At 40.6% G+C, this 26,367-nt stretch overlaps 1 protein-coding gene and 2 long non-coding RNA genes across 9 annotated transcripts in view; 1 reads left to right on the top strand and 2 right to left on the bottom strand.

Annotated features, from left to right (window-relative positions):
- Positions 1–8,209, bottom strand: part of rab3gap1 (RAB3 GTPase activating protein subunit 1) — a 49,207-nt gene extending 40,998 nt beyond the window's left edge. For 6 of the 7 annotated variants that reach the window (XM_040045924.1, XM_040045922.1, XM_040045919.1 and 3 more), the window contains exons 1-6: positions 8,132–8,209; positions 7,986–8,041; positions 4,002–4,080; positions 3,774–3,906; positions 2,735–2,813; positions 924–1,043 (exon numbers count right to left, since the gene is read on the bottom strand). In XM_040045924.1, coding sequence (XP_039901858.1) covers positions 924–1,043; positions 2,735–2,813; positions 3,774–3,906; positions 4,002–4,080; positions 7,986–8,041; positions 8,132–8,149 — 485 coding nt within the window. In that variant the 5' untranslated portion in view covers positions 8,150–8,209. Of the gene's footprint in view, positions 1–923; positions 1,044–2,734; positions 2,814–3,773; positions 3,907–4,001; positions 4,081–7,985; positions 8,042–8,131 lie in introns of those variants that run through there. The other variant, XM_040045923.1, reaches the window with a different exon arrangement.
- Positions 8,210–14,430: 6,221 nt separating this feature from the next.
- Positions 14,431–18,146, bottom strand: LOC120742575. Its single transcript, XR_005697890.1, has 2 exons — positions 17,963–18,146; positions 14,431–17,843 (listed from the first exon to the last, which is right to left on the bottom strand). It is a non-coding gene; the product is annotated as an uncharacterized LOC120742575 (long non-coding RNA).
- LOC120742576 lies at positions 15,390–16,639 on the top strand. The gene is made up of 2 exons (XR_005697891.1): positions 15,390–16,253; positions 16,357–16,639. It is a non-coding gene; the product is annotated as an uncharacterized LOC120742576 (long non-coding RNA).
- Positions 18,147–26,367: the final 8,221 nt, after the last annotated feature.

Raw genomic sequence — 26,367 nt, 5'->3', positions numbered from 1 at the left:
TCCCATGGTGGTGAGGCGGAAGGAAGGTACAGCAAGCTGGATAGAAGAAGATCAAAGTGAGCGGGCAGAAAAAATAGTGCTGAACAGGTCAGAAAGGTAAGGAGGAGCAAGGTTATGAATGGGCTTGAAGGTGAGCAGAAGAAGTTTGTATACTATTCAGAATTTCACAGTGAGCCAGTGAAGTTCCTGAAGAACAGGGGTGACGTGCTGGTAGGAGGGGGTTCTGGTGATAATGCGAGCAGCAAAGTTCTGAACCAGTTGAAACTTATGGAGGGATTTATGGGGGAGACCATGCAGAAGAGAATTGCAGTAGTCAATACGGGAGGTAACAAGACTGTGGACAAGAATGGACGTAGACTGGGTGGAAAGAGAAGGACGTAATCTGTTAATGTTGCATAGATGGAAACAGGGAGAACAGGTGAGATTATTGATGTGAGATTTATAGGAAAGTGAACTGTCTAGGATGACACCAAGGCTCTAAACCTGAGGAGAAGGGAAAACTGTGGAGTTATCGATGGTGAGAGAAATGGTTCACCTTCAAAAGGTTGGATTTGGTGTCAATAAGGAGGATTTCAGTTTTATCCTCATTGAGCTGGAGAAAATTAGAGGTAAACCAGGATTTTAACTCTGATAGACATTCTGTGAGGGAAGAAGGAGGGAGGAATCATGTCTGCAGGAGCGATGTAGCTGGGTGTCATCAGCAAAACAGTGAAAGTGAAGATCAAATTTGTGAAAGTGGTACCGAGAGGGAGAACAAAGGTTTGCATCAAAACACAAGCTTCAGGACGCTCACTCTGTCTCACTGGATCCACCACATGCTCATTTAAAGGACAAACTCACTCCTTCAGTTGCACACTTAAAACTCAAACATGAACACACATCACACTGTCAGGAGGCACTAATGCGCGATGACCGTAACTTACCAGCCACTGTTGGCCAGAGAGATGGAGATGGAGCTTAGAAGCAGGTTGCATTTCGACTCACTGATGACGGCCTCACAGTTCGTTCCAGGGCTGATGACCACAAACTCTCGTATGCCAAACCTACCAACACATACAGCATCACAGCAGACATTTATCCACATATCCACTTACTACACTGGAAGAAACATTTGCTTCATTCTGTATGCTGTTAGATCCCTTGGTAACAATAAAGACCATCACTAATCAATGGGATATTATTTTACTATTTCACTGTGAAGAAAAATAAAATATTCAGAAACTGTCTGAATTACTGGTTTGTAGACGCATCTATGATTCTGTGCTTATATTTACGAAGTCTTTCTGGCAACTCAAAGCCAGGAAGACTTTCTAGACTTGCTCTCTTAAATGCAAGACACACTTAAACTATATATTCATGTTGCACTTTATGCTATGCACTGTATCTAGCTCACATATCCATTTAACCCAGACCTTCCCAAAGTGTGGAGCCCGCCCCCTAGGAAGGGCACAGAGGCATGGCGGGGGGGGGGGGGGGGGGGGGGGGGGGGGTATGAAAAGGGGGGAAAAAAACAAAACGCTTCGACACTGCTAGCACGGGGCGGCCACAGAAATGCAAAGCAGTAGATGAAGCATCACTGAATATGTTTCCAAACCAACTTCATTCTAAGCCAAAGACTAGAAAATATGGTGAAGCATATCTGCCCTTTGGTTTCACCTGCACAAGTGCCGAGGTAGGTCTCCCTGCAGGGTTGGTTTTCCCTGCATCGGGAGCAGCGCTGGGCTGTTCAAATCACGGACAAAAAGGATCCCACATTCTTGATTTTTAGTTCAAACACTTGTTGTAATGACTCACTACTCCTGACATTTTGGAGACGTTTGCTCTTTATACAGTAAAGTTACAGCGGGATACAAATAACATCAGGCTGATCCTGCCACGATTTGTTCCTTCGGTTCAAATCACGGACTAACAGGATCCCACAGCTGTTTATGTTTTTGAACCCATTTTGCACAGAGAGGCATTTTTTGAAAAATGTATTGACAGCAATGTTGAATATTATTACACAGGAAATAAACAACTACATGTAAAATAATGACACTGTGACGCCTCTGCCTTTGTAAATGGAGGGACAGTAACTGTGTGTAAAACCTGCAGACAGTCAGATTAACAGTATTTCGTCTCTATCTGCCATTCTGCAATTCATCTCATGTAAACAATAACGGGCACACAGCGTGGCGTGAAAAAGGCACATACCTTTGACGTTGCGTGACGAACTCTGTATTCCTCGTCCACATGGAAACGCAAAAAATGAGTTTTAAAAAATCTCAGTTTTCGGTGATTCGAAACACCGTTTACGTGGACGAAACAGCTGTGTGTTCAAAAATACCCGTGTAGGTGCGGACGTAGCGTAAAAGAGTTGGTAGTTTATTTTATTACTACCTGCAGATTACTTGTATTTGCTTAATTGTTTAGTAAATGTTTGAGGTGTGAAATAAACCACAATGGAGCAAAATATGAGTGTGTGTGGTTGGAGGATGTGTTTGTGCGCGTGTGCGTGCACCCACAAACGTGCCCCCCTTTGTTTCTTGTAAAAAGGGGGGCCAAGCAAAAAAAGTTTGGGAACCACTGATTTAACCTAACATGCACATCTTTGCACTGTGGAGGAAACCTGTGCAGGCACTGTTACAGCATTCATCTCCACACAGATTTGATCCGGGGACCTTCTTGCTGTGAGGCATGCATATAAATGACTGAAGCAGTTTTTTTAGCATAAAAAAGTAAAGACTAAACTTACCATCTGACCAGGCAGTGGGCTCGTGGAGGGAAATCATTGTTCATACAGAGAAGATCCTGCATTGCCAACGGTATAGCATCTGCCAATAGAAGAACAATGTTTTTGACACAGTTCATTTGAAACACCATCTGAGGTGCATATGATTATTTAGTGTCTATCAAAATAACTGTACTGGTTTGACTTCTCACAGATGCTCATTTCTGTTGCGGCCACAAGGTGGCAGTAATTTACTGTCCTGTACATCACTGATGACTGAGGATCTCTTCACTCAGCTGACTTACAGGCCAATCTCCAACCTTCCTTTCATATCAAACATCCTTGAAAGAGTAGTTGTCAAACAGCTAACAGATCATCTGCAGAGGAATGGCTTATTTGAAGAGTTTCAGTCAGGTTTCAGAGCTCATCACAGCACAGAAACAGCTTTAGTGAAGGTTACAAATGATCTTCTTATGGCCTCTGACAGTGGACTCATCTCTGTGCTTGTCCTGCTAGACCTCAGTGCAGCGTTCGATTTCAAAGATGGAGCCTTGCTACCCTCCTCAGTGGACGCCCACTGCCATTCACAACCAAATAAGCAAGTATCCAGGTAACATTTCTGCTTTGCCTGCTTTTATTTGTACAAAGAAAAAAGGTGTTTATTTCCTTTTTTAAGCGGATACATCCAAACCTCGTGCTTTTTCCAAGGTTTACTTCATCAGTGTTTCAACTGTCGTCTGGGAGCAGGCTGTGGTACAAGCCAGAGTCAAAGCATGAAAACCAGAGGATGAAGGCCCACAGCTGTGCCCTGGGATGATGTTAATAATAATAAATATTTCTGCAAATCTGCAGGATAATAAAAACTAAAGCTACATAATAAAGGGTGTGGAGTCTGGATGTCAGCTTGTCATCGTTCTGATAACAAAATTCTGAAAACGTGGCGGTCCTTCTACTACAGCCTGCATGTGCACTGAGCAGGACTGTCCAACACTGTCGACATCATTCACAACAAACAGTCAATGAAAAGCTGATGTTGATAATAGTGCAGACAAAGTGACTCTACCTTCCTCGAGGTTGTCCTTCCCATCATCCTCTTCACACTCTTGTTTCAGAAAGTAGTGGCTTATGTAGAACTTGAAGTCAGCAAAATTAATTTCCTGTGACTTCTCCGCCCAGGTTCCACTGGTGTATTCCCCCTGTGTTCAGATAATGCAGCATCATACAATGAAGGCGAGATACTTTCTTTCTGCATACTTCACACGCATGTAAAGGTTTGATGAGTGAAAAATACCTTCTCTGGAGAAACCTTCCGTGCAGTGTTCCCTGTCAGCTTCCAATCATTAAGCACTTCCTCCACTCTGGACACAAAACTTCAGGCAGATGAACAGATTAGCCCAGCATACATGCACAGTGTCTGGTTCATGCTAAATAGCCACTGAAACTAATCTTCAGAAATGAATTTCCCTCCAAGCACACTGTGCTTTAAATATTACATCTACAGTAAGCAATGAATATGACTGAATGCAAATGTTAACTGTGATTCGTTACAAGTTAAAGAGGCTGCAGCCATTTGAACTGCCTCTGCACACACGAGCTGCACCAACCAATGGATCAACATATTAGGACATGACAACGCAGTAATTTGCTGAGACAGTGCTCTGGTACAAACAACCATTTAGCCCCCCCTCGTGACCTTTGGTTAGTGGCATTGTGATTTTGGAAGGAACCACTAAAACAAGAATCAATCTGATGCTAGCATTGGCCAACCAGATCAGCTGCCTCAGTGTCTCAGAGTCCCTTGTTTTTTTTCAGTGTGCGCTCATGTTTCTCGTCATTTAATATATTTATTTAAGGGCTGGCTGTAGCTCAGGAGGTAGAGCAGGTCAGCTGCTGATCAGAGGGTTGGTGGTTCGATCCCTGGCTCCCCCAGTTTGAATGCCAAATATCCTTGGGCAAGATACTAACTCCGACTTGCTCTCCGATGCATCCATCAGAGTATAAATGCATATGTATGATAGTTAGAAAGCGCTCACCGTATGGATAATAGTGAGTGTGGCATGTTGTATAGACTAAAGTAACTGACATAACTGTGCAGGAGCGGATCTAGCAAAGTTTAACCAGGGGGGCCGATAGGGCATGAACAGGGAAAAGGGGGCACAAAGACATACCGTAATTGTCGGGCTATAAGCCGCTACTTTTTGCACAAGCTTTGAACCCTGCGGCTTTTAGTCAGGTGCGGCTTTTCTATGGATTGTCCATGATTTTTGTCATATCGTAAGACGATTTGTTTTGTTTGTTCCGCTGTTGTACGGCACTACGTTGGCTGGCGGAAGGATCGGGGTTCAAGAGTGGTATGTTAGTCACATGTCCGTCCGCCAGGCAACGTAGTGCCGTACGAAGTAGCGCGAAAAACAAACTTCAAAGTAGCGCTACGCGTTCAGCTGGAGGCGTGGATGATGAGCGGCGATAAACTTGCGAAAAGCAAGTTATGCTCAACTCCACCGGTGGATTCTGACAGCGTGGAAAAGTGTGAAAACATCCACGATCACCAACGGATTTTGAAGGGCTGGACTGCTGCATGATGGAGAGGAGGACACTGCCACGGCCCTTCTGAGGGTGTTCGACTCTGACACTGACAATGAGGATTTCTTTGGTTTTGAAAGTGACAACGAAGGAGAGAAGCGGAGAGTGGATGACGAAGCCATCCTGAGCCTGTTCGTTTCAGACACTGGAGAAGAGGACTTTGGTGGTTTTAGTGCGCAGGAAGAAGAGAAAGATGGTGGTGAATGACTGACTTTTCTTCTTGTTAAAGCTGTGTCACTGCACCTGAGCCTAAAAGGTAGTCCGAATCTATTTTTCTGGTGTGCTGTAGGTTATTGTTATGTACTACATGTGCAAATATGTACCCATAACTTGTTTTTCAAAATATTAATAAAAGGGGTGTGTCTCCAAACAGCCATCTCTTTCCTGACAATTCGCTTTGTGCATATTCTCTTACATATGATAAGTCAACATTGAAACACCTGCGGCTTTTAGTCAGGTGCGGCTAATGTATGTACAAAACAGGATTTTCCCCTGATTTTAGCTTGTGCGGCTAATATTCAGGTGCGCTTTGTAGTCCGGGAAATACGGTACTTTTCTTTCTTATTCTCATTTAAAACGTTGAGCTTTTAATAAATAATTATCTGAATCTTACACCCAAAGTTTTAATCTGATGTAAAATGTATAGAAGTCCATTACTGTATATAGTAACTGTTAAGTCTAATATACCCCAGTAAGCTATAGTACTTTTTCCTTTGGGAAGGTACCATCTGTGCAGTCTGCCGTTATGTTGAAGAAAGATGTTGAATCTATTTAATTATTCTTGAAAAATAATTGATTTCTGTGTATTTTCTTTTCACACTGCATCAAATTAAAGTTGATTATGTTGATTAAGCATCATGAGGTGGAGGGTGGGTGGTTACCTATTTATTTTTTTGCTGGGAGTTTTAGAACCCTATTATTTAGGTTGCTTACTCTTTAACATACCAGAATAGGAAGGATGGAGCAGGTTTAAATTTATTAGATTGATCAGTTTTGCTGAACTATGAAATATTTGGGTGCTGTGTATTTTTTGCATACAGGTATAACAGAATAGCTTTAGTGTTTGTTTTGTTTTTTAACTTGAGTATGAACTTATACAAAAACAGCAAGATATTAAAAAACAGTTTTATTGATTAAAAAACACTATATCGGATTCATATCGGTATCGGCAGATATCCAAATTTATGGTTTTTATCAGACATAAAAAAGTGGTATTGTGCCATCACTAATTGCCACCTGACAAAAACAAGAAGCCACAGCCTACTGGTTTACTGCTGGTTTACTGCTGCTGTTTTGTTTTAAAAAAACAAACAAACAAAAAAAACAGCGTCCAACAGCACTGTAAACAACGGTAGACTGGTGCATAATAAGCAGCGAATACATGGGAAACTTTTCTTGAAGCACAGAGAGAGAGAGAGAGAGAGAGAGAGCTGTACAGGAAGTGTGATTTTATTGTGGTGGAAGCAAAACAGCCAAAGTATAAGAGATTTAATGACGATGTTTATCAAACGTGAAGCCTAGTCTGGATCTTCTTTTGCTGCTGGTTCAGTCAATTTTGGTCAGAGTGACTAAACCTGCAGCTCAGAATCTGTGAGCTGTCGGCTTTCAGCCCCGACAGCGTGTCTGTGCCGTCGGGTGAACGATCCACGCTCTGTGTTTATGTCTTTGTGTGTACCTGCTCTCATTTACTGTTTCAGCTGTTTGGTGGTTGTTGAAATCGTTTTGTGAGGTTTAACCTGAGATTCTGGAGTTTCTGGCAAAATACATTTATATTTAAAATCGATTCAGGATTTAATGAATCAATATCACTTTATTCAAGCTAAAATCGATTTTAATTGGAAAATCAATTATGGAAACCCACTCCTAGTTCAAACCTCTCTGCTCATGCCCTACCGATATCCTAACAAGTAGGTGAGTTCTTTATTGACAAATGTGTCTAGGCAAGGCAAGGCAAGGCAAATTTATTTGTATAGCACAATTCAACAACAAGGTGATTCAAAGTGCTTTACAGAGACATTAGAAACAAAAACAAATAAAAAGCATGATTTAAAATTGATTAAAACAAGCAAACAAACTAACTAACTAAACACACACATTTCACACCTGTTCGCGCGATCTGAACCCTTATCGTAAGGGGAGCTACCAGTCCTTCTGTGGACGAGCTACTTTCTATTTTAAATTCCCTGAATTTAAAATACTCTCTAGACCCAGTCGGGGAGCTACCCAGAGCTCTAATCCCACACCTGTTCGCGCGATCTGAACCCTTATCGTAATTACAGGTCAGTTCTTGGAAAATGCATTTTATTTAACACACATTTTGTAATAATACATTTTAGTTGGCTATAGTTTGTTTGGTAATCAATATCCAGAGGATTATTTAAAAATGGCTCACACATAAGCCATCAGTCTTCCTATTCATCTACACCGGAAGCACATCTATATCTGTGCAGTGTTATAGTTTTAGTGATGCTGGTGTGCGATATCAGAGTGGTGGTAAATGTATATACACAGATACACAGCCTCACTCTTTAGCTTGACTATTTGAGGTTAGGTTCGCTGTAAAATGCAATCATGTTGTTATGTTTAGGCCTGAAGAAATAAATGCAGGTTCGTGCCCCCGAGGGAGAGCTGTGCGGAACACGTAAAGCTGTGGACTAATCCTAGTTTTCAGAGTAATGACCAGCTGGCTTACCGCTCCCACTCGGACGCAGTGGTGAAGTCGGTGATCTCGAAAACCTCCGACTCGGGCTGCAAAACACAAACGTAAACGTAAAATCAGCTGTCGTGTTGTTACAGCGCGCTTAACAACCACACTGACATGTTACAAAACAAACTCACATCGCTATCAGCAGCCATGTTGTTGCCTTTGGCTGCCTGATCGGTTCCGGAAACTAGGATGTTTTTCTACGCATGTGCGAAAAGGTGGTCGCTTCCTCTATAGTTCTTTCACAATAAAATAAAACAAATTCTAAATTCAATTCAATTTTATTTGTGTAGCGCCAAATCACAACAACAGTCGTTGTGCAAAACTCATTCAGGCATTTGATGACAGGTTTCAAGATGTGAAGAATATCCAAAAGGAACTGGAGATGTTTGCTACGCCGTTTAATGTGCAACCATCTGTGCCAAAACACTTGCCAAACACTTTCCAAGTGGAAATAATTGGGCTGCAAAACAACTACGAGCTCAAAGCTAAGTATAACAGCCTCTCTCTGCTGGACTTTCACAAACTGTACGTTCATGCTGAGGCTTTTCCCATCCTGACGAGACATGCCCTGAAATCTGCATCTCTGTTTGGGACAACATTCCACTTTGAACACTTGTTTTCAAAACTGACTCTTGCAAAGAGCCGCTTCCGCTCAAGACTAACTGACCCAAACTTTGAAAAGCAGCTTCGAGCAGCAGCATCATCATCACTGCCAGCTGACATCAGACACCTCGCCAAAAAGAAACAGTTCCAGCCATCTCATTAGGTGAGTCTGATGAGCAGAAATGCAGCAGTAACACAGCAGCAGCCCAAGCAGAGAAGCCTCCTCCAGCTTGTCCGGGGAACACCAACGCATTCTCAGACCAGCCAAGAGATATAATGTTAATATAGCAGGGTGTGTCAAAGAGTGAACAGAACATTGCTGAGTCTGCTGACAGCTCCATAAAATGTGTTTCCTACAGTAGCAAGAAGTGACTGTAAGGAGAAGTGTCAAGATCTGTGGGCCAGTTGGCCTCTTGTGTAAAGGACACAGTGATGCTGAAGTCATAGAGGCTGTGGTCAGGTCAGTCAGCACAGGTTTCAGTATTCCTGACATGCCTGAGATAAAAGGACCTCACTCCCACTTAGTTAAAGGAAATATTGAAAGTGCATCAAAAAACTGCTGACTTAACTCTTTGTGCTTGCATTTGCTCTCAGGAAGGCATCAGTGCAGCACTGTACCCGTGACAGTGAGGAAAGCTGCTCATCATTGGTTATGGCTCAAGAACTGCTCCAAAATCGAATTACCACCTCATTCCTGAAAAGCAGGCAGTTTATGAAAGGTTTTGAGAATATATCAGTGATTCTTGAGATAAGGGACAAAACATGTCCAAAGTTTCTGTCAACACCATCAGATTTTTTTAAAAAGTACAAAAAAAATCAGGAATTATTGTGGGTAACTTACACTGTGAGGACCCCTTTACCACTTCCTGTTTGATACACATGCCATGAGGTCACTGCTCTGGTGAGTTTTTTTTAATTTTTATTTCATTTATTGCATACCTTTCTGATAAAACTCTGTGTCACAACCATAGTGCATCAACACCACAGTAGAGGCCATAAGCAACTGATGAACAACAAGATGGCGTCTGTCAGAAAAACGTGCTATGAGAGAAAGTAGGGTATTTTGTCAGCACCATCAGGATTTTTGCCTGACAGTGTTGACCCTTTTTCTAATGGTGTTGACAAATGCCACAAAAGTGTCCTATTCACTAATTATATTAAGTTATTTTTATTACTATTTCAGTCATATTACTTCCTGTGTATTTTACTGATATTTCTGCTTTACAGATGTGTCGAATATTAAGGAATTTGCCTGATCTTGAATCTCATAGTTAATGTATACTTTATTAATCCTGTAGGAAAATGCTTAATCCTCTGCATTTAACCCATTTACTCAGTGAAGCAGTGGGCAGCTACCAATCCATGACCTGGGGAGCAGTGTGTAGAGACGGTACCTTGCTCAAGGGTACCTCGGGATAGCCGCTGTTCGGTGGATTTGAACCCCCAACGATCATGGGGCAATTTGGGCATTTTGACTAGAGACCGGCCCACCAGGTATTATAGGAAAAACCATAAAGCCTTTGAATGAAAACAAACACTGTTGTGACAGTGATGTACAGTCTTGTTGGTATATATGTATGATTTCTATACATTGTACGTCAGATAAAACCTTTGGTTGTAAGATTCAGATAATTATTTAATAAAAGCGAGACATTTTAAATGAGAATAACAAAGATCCTGGGGTTATTTGTCTCTCAGAAACAGTTCATAACTTCAACTCATTCATGTCACCTAAAAGGTAAACCTGTTTCTCCATCACCTGTTCAGCTCTGATGATTCAGTAAGGACATCTCCTGGTTTCATCTTCATGTTTCCCTCTCACCACATATCCAAACCGACATCATGACCAGCAGCTTTACAGCTGTGGCTCCAGCAAACATCAGCTGATACTAGAAATTAATATTAAATAAATTCTAACAACAGCTGATCAAGCTTAAACGTGCTGCTGTTGTTTAGCGCGACAACTGCTGGTTGGGCGATAAACTAACGAGAGAGACGATCAGCTGATCGTTGATCAGGTTCATGATTGAATGAGAGAAGAAGAGACAGCTGACAGCGTAAAGACACAGAATAAATCCAGCTTTGTGTCTTTTTCCATTGTAGCTGAAGTCCGGGACAAACTGTGCTCCTTTTCACCTCAATACGAAACGAGTAATATTTTCTCTGAATGCGGGACAATTCCGTTCTTTAGGGGATGGTTGGCAACTCTACTAACTAACCTTATGAATAAAATAAAGTTCACTATCAGTAACATCATAGCACCACCCAGCTGTAGAAACTCAGTCATGCTAGCTAGTACACAGTACGAGTTATTGTAACTGACTGTAAAAAGTCAGCACAACGAAAATAAACTCCACCTAAACTTGGTTTATATCTGATCCAGATAGACTGCAGGTCATAACTTCTTACCTGAAGTTCAGTTCACCTGACACTCGGACCAGCGGCCGCCTCGGGCCTCTGCTCCTCCTGCCTCACCTTTCCCTCATCCACCTGGCCTCTTGTGGCAGCTCCGCCATAGCCACCACCAAACAACTGTGAAAACGTAAAGTGGGCAGCATCTGACTGCATTTCAATGGTAGACTGCAAAGCTGAGTGCAGACTTGGTTTTATTTTCTGCCATTTTCCTTTGTTTCAAACTTGTCCAGGCCTTAGACCTCATGTGTGTTCTCCCTGGTAGTAGTTGATGCATAAAAATAATATTTTCATGAAAACACTGAATAAAATGTTGCTTTCTTGAAAAAGATCATGTACATTTGAAAAATAACATAAAATAAAGTTATACAAGGTGTCTTTGAATGCCAGAGATGTATGCGTGTACCACAGAGCCATGGCTCAATGTCTGAGTGTCTAAATGAGTTTCACAGGCCTGAACGCTCGCTTGAAGTCGTTAATAATTCTTAACTTGTTGGATCTGCTGCTCACCACAAAGAAGCACAAGCATGAAATTTGGACTTTTAACTGTGTTTTTATAAGTTTTACAGCTTTTCCTAGTGATAAAAACCTCCTTTATTGCCATTCATGCTACACAAAGACATCAAGCAAATAACAATTAAATGACAGAAAAGTTTGTTTTTCACTTTTTACTACAGAAATCTCTGTTTTATATGACTACTGACAGGGGATTTTTAAAAATCACCCCACAGTTCTGCAGCTGACACACCTGAGTTAGAAAACACAAACACTGCAGTCGTCTTTATTCGCGAGGACGGTCACAGAGCGCTCGCACAGGAGACACTCACGGACTTGTGCTCTGTCACCGTCTGCTTTCTTTATTTATACAACAGGAATTAATACATTCGTTCAGTGACATGTGCATGTGCGTGTGTGTGTGTGTGTGTGCGTGCGAGGTCAGAACTGCTTGTTCAACTTCTTACTATCGCTGTGGAAAGATTCAGATACGAATATCAGAACACGTTTCATAAAGAACAATCAGTTCTGAGCAATGAAAAGATCATCATGCAGCATTCTATCACAAATAAACTTATATCACTAAAAGCTTATACTGACTAAACAAATACAATTTTCTATTGACATTCCCTCCTGTTGTCAGTATAACCTTTAAGTGAGATATCAGTATGTAACATCTTGTTGTACATTTTCTGTCACATCATCATTAATCACACAAAGTCTTCACATTCCAACAGGTCGAGGTCATCATCATCATCATTTGTCACGGCTATGTACGCAGCTACAGTCGAAACGATTATGCGGTTAATCAATTTTCTATTGACAACTACAGTTTAAAAAGCGAAAGGAAAAACTGTGCAGTTTGGGCAATGAGCTGTCAGGGCTTTTTTCTGTAATCTTACACGTTTATTTCTTACGATTTAAGTACAAAGAGCCGTGCCAACAGATTTCTGTCTTTGTCACAGCAGCTTTTTGTTAGGATGCCTGGGTCGTTGACCCAGGGGTTTTGAGTTTATTATATTATTTATACTTTCTAGTCTTTGGTTTCTTTGAGTTCTGTCTTATAGTTTATGTCTCTGTCTTCTCTAGCTGCTCTGTCTCCCCTGTCAGCTGTATCCCCTTGTCTAGTTCGCGTCTCTGTGTGTCCTTAGTGGCTATATCCCCGTGTCCAGTCAGTGTCTGTGTCTGCCCTGGTCCCACATCTCTGTTCCCTCTGTTGCAGTGCGTGAGAGTCTGTGTCTTTGTTCAGTTTGTGTTATGTGTTTCCTGTTTTACTTTGAAAGTCCATGTCTGATGTTAATGTGTCTGGTTTTGCTTCCCCTTGTCTCGTTAGGCCTGATTTGCCCCAGCTGTGTTTCCCTCTTGTTACTCATTCCCTGATTGCTCCCTCTGTGTATTTAAGCCCTGTGTTTCTCTGTGTCCGTGTCGCGATCTACCGTTTTCCTAGCTGTGTGTTCTGTCATTCCTCCAGGTTAAGTTTGTTTTGAGTTTTTCCAGTTATGTTATATTTTGAGTATTAAATTAAAGCCTTTTTTGAGTTCACGTCTGTCTCCGGAGTCTGCATCTTGGGTCCTATTCCTGCCTGCACACAGCCTCACCTAACACTTTTTCTTTATCATGTAGAAAAACAGTTAAATATGTCATCTTTACACTGACAGAAAGGAGAGTTTCACTGGTCCAGCATACAGTGAGCCACAGCCGCCCTATTTTGAAACTTCTTACATTTTCTCGTTACTTTTGGTTCAACAAATTTGCAGGGAGTTATTGTTTCTGTCACTCTGAGCCTTCATTTAAAATAATCACCAGGGGACGTCACATAAAAAGAGATGATGTGTGCCATAGTAAAGGGTCCAAGTGGGCCGCTGTGTGGTTTTGATTTTTTGGCACAGCTCTGGAACGACTGCAGGTGTCCATAAGTTGTGGCCGCGGTACTTCAGCATCTAATGAGCCCTACAGAAGACGATCAAGCATAAAGGGAGTAACATGTCGTGGCAGGTAATTTCAAATGCAACGTTTCTATCAGCTGTGGAGATCAGGGAAATTATTTCACTGCTATGGTTCATGGTCATCATCATTACCATTGCAGTAATAACATTAATAACATAATCTACAGCATTGATATTGTATTCAGATGTTTAAACATATTGGTACCCAATTAGCCTTTATTACAGGTGCAGTTATAACCACGTCAAACTGTTGAGTTAAATCTATAATCTTAAATGCTTTTGAATGCTTGTTATAAGCTTAAATGTGCATGTGCTGATTCTGTTGCATTATAAAAGAAAGGCCCAACTCTGAGTACACTCTGTGTTAAAGTAGACAGGAAGCGCAGGCTTTTGCAGAGCGTGCTTGTCAAAGTGAAAGTGACTTTGAGGAGCTGTCTGGATGCTATTTGAATAACCAGGTTATTCATTATTGTCTTTTATTCATTTATATCTTTTGATTAAGCTTTTAGTAGAGGTTCTTGATTAAAACATTTATTCAACATATTACAGATAGTTTCAGTTAGGTTATTATGCACATGAGAATTGGCCTCTCTTCTCATAAGACAAAGTTCGTGTGAGGTCGAGCCACACACACACACACACACACACACACACACACACACACACACACACACCTGCACACACTGTAGGTAGGCTTATGTTCTAGGTGAGAGTTCAGATATATTTTCTTGCAACTGCATTTTTGTGCGTGCAGAATTGCTAGTTTGTTGCAGAGCATGGCCCGAGGTTTTGGAGAAGCGAGAGTCAGAAGATGGACAGGAAGACACCTGGCATGGAGACGAGGCGATGTTCTTTTCAAACTGTGTTAAAAGTCATTGTGGTTTTGATTTGACGTATGCATGTATTGTATCTGATGACGCATGAGGGGGCGTTAACCCTGATGAATCAAAAGCAATCTGAAGTGTCTTTTTGGGCGGAGATCTACAGCTGATGTTTTGCAGTGTACATCTCACCACGCTGCGTGTGGTCATTAAAATCAATTGTTTGACCAAGCTCTTCTGGGCCATGGTTGTTTTTACTCTCCTCCTCAATATTGAACCCTTAACACAGCTCAACAAACATCAGCAAACACACAAACTGTTTTTGTGCAGTTTGTTTCACAGTGTGTTGCAGCTAAAAGCTGCTGTATTTCACAGAGACAGAAACGAGTTTGAGATAACTTCACTCAGAGATGGAGAAAGAATACAGGACAGGAAGAGGAGAGCTTATATTTAAAGGTAAGGACTGCTCAGGACTGCTTGATGCAAATTTAAAGCTTGCATGGATTTCCTCATGTTCTCATATTGTGAAACACACTGCAAAGCAAACTAACTGTGTTATTTAAAGAGCACATGAAAATCCTCTGCAGGTTAGTGCAGGATTATCAGGTTAGTTTACAGTAAAGAACTGCGTGTGACTGATGCACAATGGCTGTGGTGCTCGTGGTCTGTTACATCAAGTGTAACAGAGATGAATATGAATTTCAGCTGGTGATGCTTAAATGTAGAAAAAAGATGGTGTAAACAGTGAACTGTCAGTGTAGAGGGTGGAAATCAGCCAGGACAGCTCATGAAATACCTGCATGCATCTTGTTGATTTCAGTTGTGTAAAGAGCCACTACAGCTGATTTTAGGGTTCCCCCACTCTAAGATGGAAACCCCTGCTGAGCAAAATGAACAAAGGCTGCTCTCAGTTTTGCCAGAAAACATCTCAATGATTCCCGAGACTTTTGGGAAAATACTCTGTGGCCTGTTGAACTATCTCTGCTGCTCGTCTGCAGAAGTGACGAGTATCTCAGCCTTCCACACAGTGAGCCTTTTCTCTTCATTCAGATTGTATCATGGACTTAAGATCTGTTGTTTGATCTTTTCCTCTCTCTTTTCCTCACCTCTCCTGGTTTATTTCTCAATGATCTCACTTGCTACAGTGACTACAATAAAAACATCCTGTTTGTGGAACAGCACATATGTGTCTGATCACTCTGCACTGCACGCTCAATACAAATCCCACCGCCAGTAAGGACCTCAGTCACAAAGAGAAAACCTCAACACATAATATGCACAATACATGAATCCCAGCTGTCATAATGTGCACCAAAAAGGGATTAATACTGTTTTTTCTGTCCTTGCAGCACTTTCTGTCACCTAGAGCCAGTTAATGTCTCCAGACCAGCCCTAAAGAAGTGAAAATGAATCCACTGTGAGTGTGTGAACAAATGTCATTGTTTTTAAGCCCCACAGATACAATCATAGTCTAACTGTACAATGCAATGTAGTCCAAATAATCCAGCACATATACAGCAGTGAAGAGACAGAGGGGTCAGTGAGCAGGGACCTTTTAAAATGCTACATTTTAGGTTTTATCTTTGGCAGAATCCACACTCTTACTTTTCTGTGTTCGTGTATTTGAAGTGAAATTAAAGCTAATTAGAGCTTAATGGCATGAAAGCGAAAGTGGAAAGTGCTAAAAATACAGAATTATCCTTTTAAGTGAATCTAAATATTTTCCTTCCTCTGTCTAAAAAAAAGATTCATCTCCTCTCTCTGTTTATACCAACTCCACTGTCTGACTGGCTTTTGGAGACTCAGATTTGAAGCCAAACAGAAAAATCAATTTTGTTTTCACTGAATGTTTTCTAACAGTAAATATTTTTCTAACATTTGTTTCCAGTTTCTGTCTTTCCATGTGTTGTCCCTTAATCTGAACTGGAACCAAATGAAGCAGAGTGTAATCACCTCCTACGAGCCATCCTGCCACAGTGAGTGGAAGCTACAGTATAATATACTGGCTCTTTGTGATTTACAATGTGAGCTATTCATGGTGGCGTAAAACAAACTGTGTGCATGCTCTTGTTGTTAAAGGGAATCATCCTGCAAAGCCACAAGTCAGCGTCACCTCTGTTTCCTGCTTGTCCAAAGTGAACAGTCATGAAAATGAAGCGTCTTGAGGCGACTTTTGTTATGATTTGGCGCTATATAAATAAAATTGAATTGAATTGAATTGAATTGAATTGAATTGAATAGATCAATTCATACAGAAGTGAAGCAGCAGGATCAGTCATGGATGCACGAGTTTGTTTGTTTTGTGGCACCACAAGGGAGCCTGGAGTGACTGGAGCTCCACTGGATCATCACCAGTAGGAAGGAAAAAAAAAAACAACCACATGGAACATTTTTGTAGAATCGTTGCAAATTTTCCAGCACACACTGGATGTGATCTGGGAATGCAGTTTCTTGCAACGTGTACTCAGATATTTATGCAATACTTATGTAAGAATGCTGTTTGTTGACTTCAGCTCAGCATTCAGTACAGCTGATCACCAAACTTGTGGATTTTGGACTCAGCAACTCCTGGCGACCGTGGTTCAGGGGATTGGGAAGCTCATCTATAACCGGAAGGTTGCTGGTTTGATCCCCCTGCTCGTTATGTCCTTGGGCAAGACACTATATAAATGCAATCCATTATTATTATTATTATCTGTAACTGGATCATGGACTTTCTGACCAACAGACCCTGGCATGTAAGGTCAGGCCATAACTGCTCTACCACCATCACACTCAACACTGGCACTCCACAGGGCTGTGTGCTGAGCCCGTTCCTCTATGACTGCAGACCTCGGTCCGGATCCAACTCCATCATCCAGTCTGCAGATGACACCGCGGTGACTGTCTCATCAGAGACAATGATGAGTCTGCTACAGGGAAGAGTAAAGCACCTACCTGTGTGGTGCTGACAATAACCTGCTCCTGAATACCAGCAAAACCAAAGAGCTCATTGTGGACTTCAGGAGGGAGAACAGAGACCCCCATGTCCCCATCTACATAAATGGCACAGCTGTTGAATGGGTCTCCAGCTTCAAGTTCTTGGGGATCCACATCTCTGAGAATCTGTCCTGGTCAACTGACACCTCCAGCCTGGTCAAGAAGGCCCATCAGCGCCTCTTTTTCTTGAGGACACTGAAGAAGAACCACCTGTCTGCTGACATACTGGTTAACTTCTACCACTATGTGATAGAGAGCACCTGACCAACTGTGTCACACTCTGGTATGGGAACTGTTGCTGGCCACAAGGCACTGCAGCGGGTTGGGCAGTTTTCACCACAGGGATTCCACTTCCTGCCATCGAGGATGTCCACAAGAAGAGATGTCTATGCCGAGCACGCATCATTCTCAGGGACTCCTCTCATCCTGCCAATAAACTCCTCCAGCTCCTCCCCCCCAGAAGGTGCTACAGGAGCCTTCAGACTAAAGCCAGCAGGTTTAGGAAGAGCTCCTCCCCCACAGCTGTCACCCTACTGAACTCAGTCCCTGCTGAACTCTGTAGATCTGTTTACCTCACACCGATACATCTGCATATATGTAGCACATCTGTATATTTGTTCACAGTACACCTGTATATCTGCCCATCTGTACAGCAATGCAGAACATCTGTATGCTACACCATCTGTATGTCTGTACATATGTATACAACAGTACATCTGTATATCTGCTCTCTACTGAACTTATACATAATCTGCTCTTATTGCACTTACTGATTAGATGCAAACTGTATTTTGTTACCCTGTATTTAGACATGTGTAATGACAAAAGTTGAATTCTAAATGCTATCCTAAACATTTAAACAGCTACAGGAGAAGTTTTTAGAAGGCCAGCCCATATGGAAAAGATATATATAAATCTTATAAAGTTTGTATCTGTCTTGTGTGAAACTTCTATGAAAAGCATATAAGAGTGAAAACAGATATAAGATCCCTTAAAAAATTATATAATGAAACTTGTATGTTTTGGATACTTACTAAAACAATATATGAAAGTAATGAGAAAGTGGCCACTTTCATGAGTAATCACATATAAGTTTTTACTATTTCTTTTCCATATGGGAGTAAGGAGAGCATGGAGGCAGATGGAGGATGCCAAGTCCACTGAATCTACACACTTCCTGTTTCCACCTCATCCTTCCAGTGCTTTACTACTATGGGCTCAATTGTGGTCATAAATATTTTGTATTTGTAAATCAGGATTTGTATGTGTAAAAAGAATTTGTGTGTGCGTAAAAAAGATTTGTGTGTGGACTTATCCAAAAAATACATGTGAAACTCTACACTCAAGTTTCAAGTTACAAGTACAAATTTTGACCCTATTTTTCTTCCTCTCGTCTGATTGGCCAATGTCATGTCAATCACAAATTTAACTATCCAATCAGAGAACAGGTGGGTTTGGCTATTGGAGGGGTGCTTTATGGAGCTTCAGGTCCTTGAAGGGAATAAATACCCTTTTACATGCTAGCCCAACGTTTTCCTTCATCACCATGAAGGAAAACAGTCTGTGGTCGTCCGAGTTTGGTGATTTTTGTGTCACAGGTTTACGTGCTTCCTCCAGAGCCTTTTCAACAGTGCTGCGGACCTCGGAGGGTGGGGGGGCAGTGTTATGGAAATGACAGTCTTCACTAGTGAGGATAGTTACAAAGCTTTCTTTGTTATGAATTGGCATACATGTTTTTATAGAACAGTGGAAGAATCAGCAAAAAAAACAAACTCTTGTAGAGGACATAAAGTCAGAGATAGAAACGACGAGGAGCAGGTGCATCTAGTACAGGTAGAGCTGCTGCAAGACCACAGAGTTCGGCAGCCAGGGCAACAAATTCTGGATCTTTGGCTTTTAGTTAGCAGTTAGCATTAGCAGCACATGCTGCATCCGATGTGAAAGGACCTTCATGCTGCGCACTGTGACTCACAGCCATGGTCCCGGGTCAGCCCTGACTTTGTGTTAAACTAATCCTAAAGTAATAATGGTATTTCTAACCACTGATATACCACAACTTTATCCTTTCAACAGCTGCTGAAAGTTAGGGGACCTAGCTGCTATCGGATATTTATATAGAGATCCTCCAGCTTCAAACTGTATTACCCTTCAAGGACCTGCAGTTCAAAAAAGCACCCCTCCGACAGCCAAACCCATCTGTTCTCTGATTGGATTGTTAAATTTGTGATTGACATGACATTGACCAATCAGATGAAAGGAAGAAAAATAGCATCAAAATTCGTACTTACTTGAAACTTGAGTGCAGAGTTTCACATGTATTTTTTTAAGTCCACACATATGGGATCAGAACATTGCCACCTTGAAATGAAACCGAAAAAAATATTGAAACTGAAAAAAAATATTGTAACTGAAATTAATGTACTGAAAAAATTTGTATTGAAACTGGAAAAAAAATGATAGTGAAGAGCAATTAATTGGAACTATAATTTTTTGTTTTTTTTGCTCAAATTTTTTTTTTCAGTTTCAATCTGCTGGCACTGTTTAAGCATCCGGGGGGCGCTGCGGGGCGGGGATTCCGACCTGCATGTATTTGCATACATTATAGAGGCCACTAGTGCTGACTAGTGATGTGTGATACCACTGATTTCCTTTCCGATCTGATACCAAGTAATATCCAGGGTGGTATCGACGATACTGATACTTTGTACAAACACTTATTTTATTTATTGTATCTCAAATTATAACGTCATAATGATTACAGGACATCAGATTACTTGTTCTTATCACTTAATAATGCAGAGTTCATCATATAGAAATAAAAAACTGAAGGTCTGCACTATTTGAACACGTTGCCTGCCTGCAGCACTAAAGGACTCCGTGAGAGACGTCTGTCTCGCCCTAGCAGCACCTGTCCCTCTCCTCCTCTTCAGTTCGCCTCAACATACGCTCGTCATATTCTGTGATATGATTTACTCTGAGGTGTTTGACAAGGTTGTTGATGTTGCCACAACACTTCACTTTTTTGCCACATGTATTGCAAAACACGTCTCAGCTGTTTGTGGACGTAAAATATGTCTCCAATTCTGCTCAGCCATTGTTGTGAGTGCGTGCGCCAAGGGGCTGCAAGACATTTATTAAAAGCATCAACAACCTTTGAGTTGTTGATGCTTTATAAATGGACATCTGCAAAGATGAGATGATGGAGCAGGTTTCAGTCGAGGTTCAGTCTGCTGCTGCATCCTGGTCACAACGTAGGTGTTATCAGCTCAGTATTGAACAAGAAATATTAATGCTTCCAATTATTTGTCCTAAAGGATGCAAGCTGTACAGAGTACTGCACATGTGACTTTGTGAACATAATTCATTAAAAATAATTCGGACAGTTTTTTAACCTGGATATTTGTAACAAACTCAGTAAAATAAATGCTAAAAAAATAATCACAGGAAAAATGTAACATTTTAACTTAAGCTGCCAAGCGGAAGTAGTTGGTTTCAGTACATAAGTATCAGGCGTTGCTATTTAATCCGTAGCTATTGACTAATGAGGGGTTACTGAAGTGCCAGGTTTTTAAAATTGGCGTTAATGTCATTCCACATGTAGAAAGTGACAGAAAACAGCTGCTGTTTGCACATATTTAATAGTCAGCTCTGCACAGGAGCAGAAGCAGAGTCCAGCCTGTTGCTCTTACAGTATAATACTCTACCACAGCTGCCTTTGAACTTGCCTGGGCCAGGTCTGAGTCCAGCTTTGCTACTCCTGCCAGGTCACATGACACAGGGGTGTGCTGTGATGTCAGCAGGCAGGTCAGTGGAGCCCTCTGGTGATGGATATATGCCAGTGAACAGGAGGAGGCCTGAGAACAGACAGCAGGCTTAACTAGCAGGACAAAGTAGCATGTAGTACTTGAAGGAGTCATCACAGCCAATCAGCTCTCAGGAAAATGGAACATCATATAAATATTTCTCTTCTTTGATTTTCATCAGTGTATTTCCTTTGATAGATTTTCTGTCAATATTTCTGCCTGATTAGAAGCTCATAGCTGACACAAGTAAACTGTGCTAGGACTGAGGTTCTTGGCCACATACATATAGATTTTCTTGGTTGTAGAAATCCATGCCATGAAGCTCCCAGTGCACATTTTTGATGCTTCTGTCTGTGGCAGAGCAGGTTTGGAGCTCTGCAGAGCCTTGGTGACTTTTACTGACTATGCACCCCTACCCATTTATTATGAACTAACAGCACAACGGTTTGTGCTTTTTTCTATAATACACAAGTATGATTTAGATTTGTACTTATGTGGCAGGTATTCACTGACCCGACAAAGTTATTTTCCATGAAAACTAAAAGTGGTGAAATTCTCAGAAAATGAATGAGACGTGCATGTAATTTGACATATTTTGTTGTTTTGTGTGTGTGTTTGTCTGTGTGAAGTTTTGATGTGTATGTGAAAAACACAATTTTGAAAACACTGAAAAAAGACCTCAAGCCATGTTTTCCTTTACTTTCTATGAAACAAAAATTCCCACCAAGGCTTTTCAGTGTGAAATTTAGTGTATAGAAAATACCTGTGCCAGGTTGTCTCCATCTAGTGGTGAACATGGCCTCACCACTACACCACCATCAGGTGAGCTTTTCACTGTGCACAGTGACACAAAAGTCATTTAACAATTTAAAAAAAAGCAATGTTACAGATTCAGTAAGAACTGAAGTTTATCATAATCCTTCAAGTTTCACTCAGTAACAGCAGCTTTTTAATATTATTGGCTATATTTTAGAGTCACATTTATATGAAATGTCAAACAATCACAGAGTGACACTGAACTAAACAAGCAATGCCATGTGAGTTGTTCTTGTTTGTTCTTTATCTCGGATTTATTGTAAGCAGTGGGAGTAAAAGCTAAAGAAAAATAGTAAAGATATGAATGAATCTTTGCTCTTACAGCTTTTATTGTGCCATAATGTCTGCTTTGAAACTGTCCTCTTGCTCACCTCTTCTTCATCTTTCCTGTTCCTTTCACCAAACTGCTGCACTCTCGTTCTCTGCTCTCGCCTCCTCTTCTGGTTATAATTAGGATGCAGTCAGCATGTGCCAAACAAACTCCCCCCAAATCGATCATGTTTGATATGATGATGACGTTTTTAACATCTTATTTATGCACTTGTTGGGTGGGAAAGAGTAAACAAAGATGGGGCATAGAAGCAGAACTGAGTCCTACGTGTGGAGGGACAGTAACTGTGTGTGTATATGTAAGCATTTAAACACTGCAGAGAGTCACTTTTGTTCAAACAAGTACAAGATATTTACAATAAGCAGACCTCAGTGCAAGAAAGAGTCTTTCCAACACTGAAAAAGCACAGAGGCCAACTTTGACATTAAAAGGTGTTCAAACAAGTACAAGATATTTACAATAAGCAGACCTCAGTGCAAGTAAGAGCCTTTCGAACACTGATAAGCACAGAGGCCAACCTTGACATTGAAAGGTGCAAAAACAAGTACAAGATATTTACAATAAGCAGACCTCAGTGCAAGAAAGAGTCTTTCCAACACTGATAAGCACAGAGGCCAACTTTGACATTAAAAGGTGTAAAAACAAGTACAAGATATTTACAATAAGCAGACCTCAGTGCAAGAAAGAGTCTTTCCAACACTGAAAAATCACAAAGGCCAACTTTTAAATTAAAAGGTGTAAAAACAAGTACAAGATATTTACAATAAGCAGACCTCAGTGCAAGAAAGAGTCTTTCCAACACTGAAAAAGCACAGAGGCCAACTTTGACATTAAAAGGTGTTCAAACAAGTACAAGATATTTACAATAAGCAGACCTCAGTGCAAGTAAGAGCCTTTCGAACACTGATAAGCACAGAGGCCAACCTTGACATTAAAAGGTGCAAAAACAAGTACAAGATATTTACAATAAGCAGACCTCAGTCCAAGAAAGTGTCTTTCCAACACTGATAAGCACAAAGGCCAACTTTGACATTAAAAGGTGTAAAAACAAGGACAAGATATTTACAATAAGCAGACCGCAGTGCAAGAAAGAGTCTTTCCAACACTGATAAGCATAGAGGCCAACTTTGACATTAAAAGGTGTTCAAACAAGTACAAGATATTTACAATAAGCAGACCTCAATGCAAGAAAGAGTCTTTCCAACACTGAAAAATCACAAAGGCCAACTTTTAAATTAAAAGGTGTTCAAACAAGTACAAGATATTTACAATAAGCAGACCTCAGTGCAAGAAAGAGTCTTTCCAACACTGATAAGCACAGAGGCCAACTTTGACATTAAAAGGTGTTCAAACAAGTACAAGATATTTACAATAAGCAGACCTCAGTGCAAGAAAGTGTATTTCCAACACTGATAAGCACAGAGGCCAACTTTGACATTAAAAGGTGTAAAAACAAGTACAAGATATTTACAATAAGCAGACCTCAGTGCAAGAAAGAGTCTTTCCAACACTGAAAAAGCACAAAGGCCAACTTTTAAATTAAAAGGTGTAAAAACAAGTACAAGATATTCACAATAAGCAGACCTCAGGGAAAGAAAGAGTCTTTCCAACACTGAAAAAGCACAAAGGCCAACTTTTAAATTAAAAGGTGTAAAAACAAGTACAAGATATTCACAATAAGCAGACCTCAGGGAAAGAAAGAGTCTTTCCAACACTGAAAAAGCACAGAGGCCAACTTTGACATTAAAAGGTGTTCAAACAAGTACAAGATATTTACAATAAGCAGACCTCAGTGCAAGAAAGAGTCTTTCCAACACTGAAAAAGCACAAAGGCCAACTTTGACATTAAAAGGTGTAAAAACAAGTACAAGATATTCACAATAAGCAGACCTCAGGGAAAGAAAGAGTCTTTCCAACACTGAAAAAGCACAGAGGCCAACTTTGATATCAAAAGGTGGAAAAACAAGTACAAGATATTTACAATAAGCAGACCTCAGTGCAAGAATGTGTCTTTCCAACACTGAAAAAGCACAGAGGCCAACTTTGACATCAAAAGGTGGAAAAACAAGTACAAGATATTTACAATAAGCAGACCTCAGTGCAAGAACGTGTCTTTCCAACACTGAAAAAGCACAGAGGCCAACTTTGACATTAAAAGGTGTAAAAACAAGTACAAGATATTTACAATAAGCAGACCTCAGTGCAAGAAAGAGTCTTTCCAACACTGAAAAAGCACAGAGGCCAACTTTGACATCAAAAGGTGTAAAAACAAGTACAAGATATTTACAATAAGCAGACCTCAGTGCAAGAAGGTGTCTTTCCAACACTGAAAAAGCACAGAGGCCAACTTTGACATTAAAAGGTGTAAAAACAAGTACAAGATATTTACAATAAGCAGACCTCAGTGCAAGAAAGAGTCTTTCCAACACTGAAAAAGCACAAAGGCCAACTTTTAAATTAAAAGGTGTAAAAACAAGTACAAGATATTCACAATAAGCAGACCTCAGGGAAAGAAAGAGTCGTTCCAACACTGAAAAAGCACAGAGGCCAACTTTGACATTAAAAGGTGTTCAAACAAGTACAAGATATTTACAATAAGCAGACCTCAGTGCAAGTAAGAGCCTTTCGAACACTGATAAGCATAGAGGCCAACCTTGACATTAAAAGGTGCAAAAACAAGTACAAGATATTTACAATAAGCAGACCTCAGTCCAAGAAAGTGTATTTCCAACACTGATAAGCACAGAGGCCAACTTTGACATTAAAAGGTGTAAAAACAAGTACAAGATATTCACAATAAGCAGACCTCAGGGAAAGAAAGAGTCTTTCCAACACTGAAAAAGCACAGAGGCTAACTTTGATATCAAAAGGTGGAAAAACAAGTACAAGATATTTACAATAAGCAGACCTCAGTGCAAGAACGTGTCTTTCCAACACTGAAAAAGCACAGAGGCCAACTTTGACATTAAAAGGTGTAAAAACAAGTACAAGATATTTACAATAAGCAGACCTCAGTGCAAGAAAGAGTCTTTCCAACACTGAAAAATCACAGAGGCCAACTTTGACATTAAAAGGTGTTCAAACAAGTACAAGATATTTACAATAAGCAGACCTCAGTGCAAGAAAGAGTCTTTCCAACACTGATAAGCATAGATGCCAACTTTGACATTAAGAGGTGTAGAAACAAGTACAAGATATTTACAATAAGCAGACCTCAGTGCAAGAAAGTGTATTTCCAACACTGATAAGCACAGAGGCCAACTTTGACATTAAAAGGTGTAAAAACAAGTACAAGATATTTACAATAAGCAGACCTCAGGGAAAGAAAGAGTCGTTCCAACACTGATAAGCACAGAGGCCAACTTTGACATTAATGTCAAAGTTGGCCTCTGTTGGCCTCTGTGCTTATCAGTGTTGGAAATACACTTTCTTGCACTGAGGTCTGCTTATTTTAAATATCGTGTACTTGTTTGACCACCTTTTAATGTCAAAGTTGGCCTCTGTGCTTATCAGTGTTGGAAAGACTCTTTCTTGCACTGAGGTCTGTTTATTGTGAATATCTTGTACTTGTTTGAACACCTTTTAATGTCAAAATTGGCCTCTCGGCTTATCAGTGTTGGAAAGACTCTTTCTTTCCCTGAGGTCTGCTTATTGTGAATATCTTGTACTTGTTTTTACACCTTTTAATTTAAAAGTTGGCCTTTGTGCTTTTTCAGTGTTGGAAAGACTCTTTCTTGCACTGAGGTCTGCTTATTGTAAATATCTTGTACTTGTTTTTACACCTTTTAATGTCAAAGTTGGCCTCTGTGCTTATCAGTGTTGGAAATACACTTTCTTGCACTGAGGTCTGCTTATTGTAAATATCTTGTACTTGTTTTTGCACCTTTCAATGTCAAGGTTGGCCTCTGTGCTTATCAGTGTTCGAAAGGCTCTTACTTGCACTGAGGTCTGCTTATTGTAAATATCTTGTACTTGTTTGAACACCTTTTCATGTCAAAGTTGGCCTCTGTGCTTATCAGTGTTGGAAAGACTCTTTCTTGCACTGAGGTTTGCTTATTGTGAATATCTTGTACTTGTTTTTACACCTTTTAATTTAAAAGTTGGCCTCTTTGCTTTTTCAGTGTTGGAAAGACTCTTTCTTGCACTGAGGTCTGCTTATTG

Source organism: Simochromis diagramma, unplaced genomic scaffold, assembly GCF_900408965.1.
Source record: "Simochromis diagramma unplaced genomic scaffold, fSimDia1.1 OVJJ01000150.1, whole genome shotgun sequence".
Lineage (NCBI taxonomy): Eukaryota > Metazoa > Chordata > Actinopteri > Cichliformes > Cichlidae > Simochromis > Simochromis diagramma.
The sequence above is the reverse complement of the archived record's forward strand: the minus strand, read 5'-3'. Positions and strand labels throughout refer to the sequence as shown.